Consider the following 10,296-nt stretch of genomic DNA (forward strand, 5'->3'; position numbering starts at 1 on the left):
GTTTACATTATGTTTACAATGGCACAGTTTTAATTTCTAAAAATATCATAGGTATAAACAACATTTGCATATTTATTGCCTAGGGTTAAATGATAATGTGTATTGTGTTTTCACATTTTGAATATAATGTTACAGTTGTCACCCATGTATTCATATCTGGATGATTTTTGGTAAAGTAGTTGATCATTTCTATGACTACTAAGTGACTGTTTTCTGTGCCTTTTTATGGTTATAATGCATGGTTAACTATTTATTACAATTTGGAGTCACTGAGATGTGTATTTTTGTATTCTGAATAAATAAATCGTTCAGCTTTTGTTCATATGCGAGTTGCCTTAAAAAGGCTACCTATTCATATCTTCCTTCTTCAATAAAAATCGAATGCATACACAATGTGTTTGTTTTTACTTTGTTCTGTGCTTTTTTAATTATAGGCCTACATGTGTGCACAGATCGTTAAAGTTGTAAAAGGATTTAGAGTTCATAACTTCCTTTCTACGATACGATTCAATGTTTTGAAATCGATATAGTAACTATTTAGGAAATACATTAAATATGTGTGAAACTTGTGGATATTGCAGTTTTTTTAAGGGAAATATGTATTATTATGCATATAAATGAGTAAACACAGTGATTCTCTGGCAAATATATGGACATTGTATTTGAACGCATATGGACAAACCCACGCCTTGACATGAACACAGAGAATACACACATTTATCGATAGACCAAGTGTATAGCTATATGGAATGGCAAAGTAATTAAACCAATCTTTTTATTTTTTCTTCTTAAAATTGCTAAATAAAATGCACAAATACTTAGTATTGATCAAATGATTATCTCCATTTCAAAACGATACGATACAAAGTCTAACGATATTTGCTGTTTACATATTGATATACAGTTACTATCGTTACACCCCTACAAATGAACCAAATTTTAACATATTGGTGGACCATATCCATTTACAACAAAACCACTTCAAAGTCAAAGTCGTACGATGTGTCACACACGTTACTGCAGTGAAATTTGTTCTCCGCATTTGACCCATCTCTTGGAGCGGTGAGCCGCAGCCAAGGAGCAGTGAGCTGCAGCCGTGCCGCACTTGGGAATCATTTGATTAGTAGATTTGACCCCCCAATCCAACCCATTGATGCTGAGTGTCAAGCAGGGAGGCATTGGGTCCCATTTTTACAGTCTTTGGTATGACCCGGCCGGGGATCGAACCCCGACCTCCCAGTTTCAGGGCGGACACTCTAACGGTTAGAGTCTAACCACAAGGCCACTGAGCTGGTCACCTTGTTCAGTGATGTTGGAGAAAAGGGGCACTTTCTTTTCTTACCTTTAGTACTTCTTAGTCTTAGTGAACAGTAACATTTGCTTACAGTGCTTTTTTAACCCACTTTGAATGGAATGTGTAATGAAAAAGTTCACACTTGTTACATTTTTAAATGTAAATGTCCTCCGTTTTGGGACATATTGCTCTATGCTGGCATTGGGGGCAATAATTCGAACGGCGCTGAGTCTGCTCTAGTAGCCATCGAAACGTTGGGAACGGCGACCCACGGTGACTCTCGATGCTCAAGCCCGCCAGAGACGGCGCACCTCCGTCATTAGTGTGGTTGCCACACTATAGTAATTGCCCGGCTTTAATTTGAGCAACCCGAAAAGGTTTTGGTTTTATTTTATTTTAGTTTTATCTGCCCCTTTTGACACCATGTGGGTCATACATCATCATCATCATCATACATCGTACCAACCACACTTGCAATTCTCCAGAATTTTCTAGTTGTAACTGTTTTTGAGGGGCGCCAGCCCCTCCTATACACAGGTTTAATGTTTGTCTTTAGTTCAATGTTTGTTTTGTAAATGCCATTAACAATGAAGGGAAAATGTACGTCATAAAAACTCATAATGTGCCTCATTACATCATGTCTCTTTAATGTTAATGGGTTTAATGTTTGTGTTGGCACCATTTGTTTTATACATCACCATTACATCACCTAATCAACATGAGTTAGACTTTAATATATTAGCGCCCCTCACTTCACACAGGTGTGATTTTTTCTTTTTTGCCTAACTACTGCTGTAGTAACTACAGCCTAACTACTGCTGTAGTTAGGCAACCCCCTCCATGAGTCCTGGAGGGGGTTCTATAGTGGGCCCTGCATCAAAATCTGTTTAACCACTGTAACACCATACATAGGTTATTTGAAAACAAAAAAAATCCTTACATTCCATTCAAAGTGGGTTTAAAAAATCACACCTGTGTAAAGTGAGGGGCGCTCTCATCATCATACTTCATCATACATCATTTCATTCTGGCCAATCACAATTTGCATCCTCACTTTTGTCTTCAATGTTTGTGTTTACAGTATACACGTGTTTGTGTTTACACACTTTTGCCTTCAATGTTTGTGTTCACACAAGCCTCAAAGCTCGACATAGGAGGGGCCGGCGCCCCTCAAAAAGCATCGTAGCTATTATTAAGCTATTATCGTTATGTTGAGGTAAGAAAATATCTGGTGATAAACCCGCTCCATATTTTCATACTGGGTCTGTATACGCATGACCATGTGCATATAGCGATCAGATCTGTGGCTCTGGACAACCATGCAGATCTCTGTACCTGTTTTATGCCCATAGGCTACATGGAGATCGCTGATGTCATCATACCCATATATGGATATGCCTCCTATCTATCTATCTATTTAATGATGTTGTTTGATTCAAAACAAATTAGCCTCCACATGGGTTGTATGCCCCTGCAGCAAGCAGTAGGTTCCTCCGGGTGAAGTGCAGGTGTACTACCGCTGTGGACTTGGTCATGTAGGTGCCTAACAGAAGCTCCTGAGAGTTATCTGTTAGCTGGATGTGCCCTGTAGTGAAGTCCTCGGTCTCTACATCATCAAATGCCTTCATTGCATCCCACAAGCGAACTGTATTGTCCATGGAACCAGAAGCAAGGATCTCCCCGTCTCTGCTAAAAGTGAGGGAGTAAATTGTGTCTGTATGGCCTTTCAGCTCACTAATCATCATACCATGAGGAATGTCCCACAGAAGAACTCTGCCATCAGTGGCTCCTGATGCCAGGAATTTCCCATTGGGAGAGAAAGCCAGGGCATGGATTGGGCCCTTGTGACCAGTGAAGGTGCGCACACAATTTCCTGTCGAGACATCCCAGAGGCGAATGGTACGGTCGGCAGAGCCTGTGACAACATAGTGGGAGTTTGGGTGGAAGCAGGTGCAAGTTATGTCAGCAAGGTGACCAGCGAACATCCGCAGATGCTGATAGTGATCAGTTGCCCACAAACGGGCAACTCTGTCATGTCCACCTGAAATAAAGTAGTATCCGTGGGGGGAAAACCGGGTGTCCCACACTGGGTAATTGTGACCTTTGTAGCACACCAGACAGGTAAAGGTCTGCAGACTCCAAAGCCTAACAACACCATCCTCAGAGCTTGATAACAAGTAGTTTCTGTCTGGGCTGAAACTGATGCCATACACTGGACCACTGTGCCCATAAAGGGTTTTAGATTCACTGGCTGAATTTTCATCCATGATTATCTCCAGAACATTGTCAGACTCTTTGTCAATTGAACAGAGGTCTGCTGCAGATTTAACCCTTCTGAGTTTTTGGGGTGTGACACTCCAAACTCGTACAGTGGAGTCTGCAAAGCCACCGGCAATCAGGCTAGAGTCATCTGCGATGTCTACTGCTGTCAATCCTTGGTATGCATTGAGAAAAGAGTAGAAACATATAGAAGGAAGTGTGTCTGGTCCAAGTCGAATCCTCTTAGTGGCCTCCCTCATGGACATGATCTTGTCTAGCTTGTCCGAGTCCTTCAGCTCTGGAAAGGGTATCTTTTTGGGCAGCTGGGGTGCATTAGGGTCTTGTTTCTTGCTCTTGGAACCTGTGCCGTCCTTCTTAGCTCTCTTTTTCCTAGGCTTACCTTCCTCATTATCCACCTCATCATCCTCCTCATCAATGGGCAACTCAATGTCTGGTTCTTTCAGCAGTCCATAGAATACCTTAGCCTTATTGGCCTCTCGCTTAGCTTCGCCAGCCAGGCTCCCTGACATGGCGTCAATCTGGGCTTTGCTGCGTGGCATGCCATCAAAGGTTTCGATGTCAAGGTGCTGCTGTATGATTTTCCAGATCCGGTTTTCCTGATGCTCCTGCGTCAGGTGCCTCCTCAGCAGTTGGTACGAGTCACGGGAGATGCGTAGCACAAACTGGCTTGTGCGGAAGTCCAGCATAGTGTTGTTGCCCAGCATGTGCTCTTTCTTAGAAAAGCCGGACAAAACACGGAGGACATCCTCATAGTAGCACTCCTGGTTCACACTGAATTTTTCAAAAAAGGCCTTAGCCTCATTCTCATGATTGTTGTAGACCAGTTCAAGATACATGTGGACAAAGAGTGGATAGTAGACCTGAGAGAGTTCTGCTCTGTGGCAGTCCAGGATGCTTTCTTCTATGAACCTCTTTAGGCTGCTATAATATACTTCGTAGAGACGTGAATCCCCCTGCTGGCCGTATGCACATGACAGCACATGGCTGAGGTCTGGTTGATCCTCTCCAGTCCCAGTGGATCCTTTCGATGTCCTTTGAGCTGCACTGGCCGAGACAGTAGAGGATGAGACTGATACCTGTCTGGGTACTGACTTTGCATCCACATCTTCTGGATCAGCGGCTCCTGTAATACCACCCGAACCTAAAGACTTAAGACCCTTTGAAACTTCTACTTCTGATAAACCTGTTTCTGTGCGTAATGTTTCTGCAGTCTTTATCAATTTTCTCTCTTTCAGAAACTGCAAGAATGTAAGCAGCTTCTGTTGGTCGTCTGCTGCAGGTGTATTACTTCCAAACGATAAGGTGTTCCCAGGAGAAAGCGGACTTACATCGTTTGCGTTAGTTCCTGAACTATTGTTTGATGTTTCAGAATTTAATTCATTTTCTCCTCCTGCGTTGACCTGACCATCCTGTAAAGTCAACATTTTCAAAATGAATTGTGTATGTGGGCAAAGTCTCTTTAGTTATACGTGAAGTCCACAAGCTATTGCAAAGTATTTATAGGCTAACCTGGAACTCACCTCCATATTTTGGCAAGACTGACATAAAACTCTATATATGGAAATGGCTGACATCATAGAGACAGGTGATGTGAGAGTCAGTGAGCCCCATAGAGGCGCTCTTATCATCGTACATCATGAAATAACATCTATACTTATCTTTGTACAAAATGTTTGAGGTGTATTCTTTTTTTTACCACATGCTTTTTAGGACCCTTATGGTGTCTAGTGAAGATGTCTTCTTGTTGCCCAGGTCAAATAATGTCACAATTGGGGGTTCATTTTAACCCTTTTCTTGCAACTATCCAAAACGAACCATACGATGTAGGCCTAGATAAAATACCATAACTCTTGAAGTGAACAACATACAGATACAACTAGAACTAGAAAAAGTGCCCCTCGGGGCACAGGTCTCCACCAGGGCAGGTCAGGTTGTGGCCTCCTGGTGGCGCTATAATAGGCCAATGTGAAAAGGGTGCCATTTCTTCATACGCCTTTGATGGCAATTGGATGATTTGAGGCATTTTGTTCCAAAAATGTGTTTTGCAAAAATCAACCTGTTGGTGGCGCTATAACAGGCCGATGTGAAAAGGGTGGGATATATTCCTCAGCCTAGTAAGAAAATGTGTGAAAGATTTCACGTAAATTGCACGCTGCGTTCATGATTTGAGGCTTTTGTTCAAAACGGGGCAATCTTGCAAACTGTGAAAGCCAATTATAGCCAATTAGGATGGAATATGAAATATCGGACAGATCCGACTTGCGCACATGACCATAGAGATACTGTGTAACGATTTGTGAGATTTTTGGACAGAATCTGGAGGAGTAATATCAAAAAATGTGTTTTACAAAAGTCGGCCTCCTGGTGGCGCTATAACAGGCCGTTCTGGAAAATGTGGGGCAGAGGTTCATCGTTGGCATCCAGGGAGTGTGTGTGCAAAGTTTGGCATCGACCGGGTTAACGGTGCCGGAGATTAGCTGGTAACAGACGGACGGACACACACACACACACACGGACACACGGACGGAGTGCAAAACATACTCTCTCCCCATGCCTTCGGCCTGGTGGAGACAAAAAGTGCCCCTCGGGGCACAGGTCTCCACCAGGGCAGGTCAGGTTGTGGCCTCCTGGTGGCGCTATAATAGGCCAATGTGAAAAGGGTGCCATTTCTTCATACGCCTTTGATGGCAATTGGATGATTTGAGGCATTTTGTTCCAAAAATGTGTTTTGCAAAAATCAACCTGCGCTATAACAGGCCAATGTGAAAAGGGTGGGATATATTCCTCAGCCTAGTAAGAAAATGTGTCAAAGATTTCACATAAATGTCATGCTGCGTTCATGATTTGAGGCTTTTGTTCAAAACGGGGCAAACTGTGAAAGCCAATTATAGCCAATTAGGATGGAATATGAAATATCGGACAGATCCGACTTGAGCACATGACCATAGAGATACTGTGTAACGATTTGTGAGATTTTTGGACAGAATCTGGAGGAGTAATATCAAAAAATGTGTTTTACAAAAGTCGGCCTCCTGGTGGCGCTATAAAAGGCAGATGCGGAAAGGTTTGTCCTTGGCCTCTAGGGAGTGTGCATGCAACGTTTCACTCAGATCAGTGCAGTTTTAGGTAAAAAATGTGAAAAGCTGCCTCATGGTGGCGCTATAACAGGCCGTTCTGGAAAATGTGGGGCAGAGGTTCATCGTTGGCATCCAGGGAGTGTGTGTACAAAGTTTGGCATCGACCAGGTTAACGGTGCCGGAGATTAGCTGGTAACGGACGGACGGAAGGACGGACACACACGGACGGACGGAGTGCAAAACATACTCTCTCCCCATGCCTTCGGCCTGGTGGAGACAAATATGAAATTACCAAATGTTTCTATATAATTTGGACCCAAGGCATTCATTAAAGTGGTTACATTAAGATTCAAGCACATCTTGACTCTATTTCAGGACAGAAACCCTACAAATTACCAATTATAGGAAGATGAGTTGAAAATTGATTAAGTGGCCCCCATCCTGGTTCTCTAACCAAGCAAATATTAAAAACCTCATTTCACTTCGTCACAGCCCCGGGTCTGTACTGTAGGCTATCTGTCTTCACGGCTTGCAGATGGGAAATTGGGGTGCCAATCAGTGCATTGGGAGCACCTGGCCACTGGCCAGTATTCCCAGTGTGCTCTATAAAGGCCTGGGTGTTTGACACAACCTCTCTCGCTTCCTGGTGGCAGCAACACTTTAGTTTATAGTCTTTGGTTTGCACCAGTTTTTGATTGATTGATTGAAGAATTTATTAACAGTTTGCAGAATTACAGTACATTTCAAGCACAAACTCAATACAAAGGCTGTTAACTGTGAGTGGACGACCCAATTAAGCATTACACTTGTTTCCAACAGGGTCCACCATGTTCAAATCATCAAAACATTTAGAGACGTACAAATAGACACTTCTATAGACAGAACAGGAATTCATCAAAAAAGAATTCATCAAAAAGGAGGTAAAAAGGGAAAAGAAATATATACAGTGAGGGGAAAAAAGGGGGGGGCGGGGGGGGGATTCAGATTTTACGGGGGCCAGTTTCGAATTGCAGCAATCCGTAGGTGCCCTTTGAGAGCGGTTTTGAAGGAGTCAAGGGATTCGCATGTCTTAATGACAGTTGGTAGGGCGTTCCACATTTTGGTGGCATAGGAGCGAAAAGAATTTAGTCCCTTGTTTGTGCCGAATCTGGGTTGTACATGGTTCGTTGCACTCCCTCTGGTGTTGTGGGTGTGGACTTCGTTAACATTAAGGAAGTATCTAGACAGGTACATGGGTATCTTGGTGGTGTATCGAATCTTGTGGACCAGACCCATTGCAAGATGCTGTACTCTGTCGTCGACCCTAAGCCATTCCAGCCTGTCGAAGTGGGCAGGGGTGAGGTGGGTTCGGGGGGCTAGATCAAGTAGGAGCCTGACCAGTTTGTTTTGGGAAGTCTGGAGCCTGGTTTTAAGGGCCTTTGAGGTGCTGTGGTACCAGGAGGTGCATGCATAGTCAAAGAAACCCTGTACAAGGGCTCCTGTTAAGGTCTTCAAGGTGTTTTTGTTGACCAGTGAGGAGATCCTGTAGAGGAATCTTGTTCTATGGTTGACTTTTTTGATTACGTTGGTGGCCATTTTATCACCGGAAAGATTAGCCTCCAGGATGGAACCTAGGTAGGTAATTTCATCTTTACGTGTGATAACATTGTCACCCACTCTAACCAAGAAGCCATTTGCCTTGCTGAGATTACTAATAGAGCCAAAGAGAATGGATTCAGTTTTTCCCAGGTGTAAAGATAGTTTGTTATCAGCGAGCCAGGTGCAGATTCTACCGAGTTCAGAGCTGAGGGCATTTTCAACTTGCAGTTTGTCCCTGTCCGAGACCAGCAGTGCTGAGTCATCTGCGAACAGGAACAAGTTGCAGTCACAGGCTGAAGTCATGTCGTTTACATATATTAGGAACAGTAGAGGCCCTAGTATGCTTCCTTGTGGAACGCCACAGCTCACTGGGAGGGGGGGGGACAGTGTTCCGTTCACTTCCACCATCTGTTCTCTCCCCTCCAGGTAGGATTGCATCCAGCTCACTGATGTGCTATCGAAACCAATTGCTTTTAGCTTGTTAACCAGTATGGAGTGGTTCACGGTGTCAAAAGCCTTTTGGAGGTCCAGCATGACCATGCCGCAGTATTTGCCAGCGTCCACCTCTTGTTTGATGTGGTCGCTCAAATAGAGGAGGCATGTGTCAGTGGAGTGGGATGTTCTGAAGCCAGATTGGAACTCGTACAATAATTTATTAGTGGCAAGATACTTTTCAACCTGTTCATAGACTATTTTTTCCATCACTTTCGAGATGGAACTAAGAATAGAAATAGGGCGGTAGTTGCCGGGGTCTAATTTACTCCCTTTCTTGTGCAAGGGGGTTACTTTGGCCAGTTTGAAATCTTGGGGGACCTGTCCCTGTTTGATGGAGAGGTTTACTATGTGGGTGATGATTGGAGCTATAGAGATGGCTGAGTCTCTGAGAAATTTGGAGGGAATGTTGTCATGGCCTGTGGCCTTGTGGGGTTGGAGGGCACTCAGTTTCTTAATTACCTCATCAGTTGTTACCATAACTAGTTTAAAATCGTCTTTACAAACACCTAGGTTTTTGTAGAAGGTTGTAATGTGCTCTACACCAAAGAGCCCAGAGTGGGAGGGCAGTTTGTTAACCAGAGTTGTTGATATGTTTGTAAAGAAGATATTCAAGTAGTTGGCCACATCAAGGTTGTCAGTGATGAGAGTGTTGTCAGATTTGATGTTTATGTTCGAAAATCTGGTTTTTAGTTTCTGACCATAGCTTAGTTGATTGTTTAGTAGCTTCCAGAGCTCATGAGGATTGTTTTTGTTTTCCTCAGCTTTATCATTAATGAAGTTACTTTTAGCTGATTTGGTCATGGCAGTTACACTGTTTCGTAGTTTGATTCGTTGTGTATTTAGGTTGTTCAAACGAGCTTGGCGAACACTGTCGAAGCGCTTGGCTAGCTTTGACTTGCATTTTAGAACTTCAGAGCATTTTTTGTCTCTGGCTTTCATTGCAGCCAGTATGTCCGAATTCATCCATGGTTCCGAGCGGGTTTTGCCCCTGGTGGTTCTCAAAGGAGCCATGTTGTTCAGTACTGATGTAAATTTGGTTTTGAAGCCAAGCCAAGCTTCTTCGACATGTGTGCATTCAAGCTCATCGGACCAATCCAGACTCTCCAATACTTGGTTAAAGACCTCACTAGAGTAGGTTTTGAGGTCCCTTGATATGACTGTTTTGTGGCAGCCGGTCTTAAGTTTTTGTATTTTGCAGGTACAGAATATCATAAAATGATCACTAAGCCCACATACAATAACCCCTTTCTTGGAGATTCTGGATTTGTCCGAGGACAGAATGAGATCAATGACAGTTTGAGTAGAATCACACACTCTAGTGGGTTGGGTAATTAGCTGACTGACACTATGTAGATCACAGAACTTACTGAATGACTTAAACACAGGTGCTTCCTTTCGTTGCATGTCTGTATTGTAGTCGCCAATCAGGATTTTCTCTACACATTCCTCCTCAGCTAAGCACCCCTCAGTCAACACTCCACACTACATTTACCACACATCCACTCTCCTACAATACTGATTTCACTGATTAACACACCCCATATGATTAATTAAGTTATTGTTTATATTGTA

The 10,296-nt window shown here is 43.3% G+C and overlaps 1 protein-coding gene across 1 annotated transcript; it reads right to left on the reverse strand.

Annotated features, from left to right (window-relative positions):
- Positions 1–2,739: 2,739 nt before the first annotated feature.
- LOC306934838 (transcription initiation factor TFIID subunit 5-like) lies at positions 2,740–5,275 on the reverse strand (the record flags this gene model as incomplete). Its single annotated transcript, XM_079517647.1, has 2 exons — positions 2,740–4,618; positions 5,271–5,275. The coding sequence occupies 2 exons, from the start codon at positions 5,273–5,275 to the stop codon at positions 2,740–2,742; spliced, it is 1,884 nt and encodes a 627-aa protein (XP_079373773.1).
- Positions 5,276–10,296: the final 5,021 nt, after the last annotated feature.

This window comes from Electrona antarctica (genome assembly GCF_951216825.1).
Source record: "Electrona antarctica genome assembly, chromosome: 13".
NCBI lineage: Eukaryota > Metazoa > Chordata > Actinopteri > Myctophiformes > Myctophidae > Electrona > Electrona antarctica.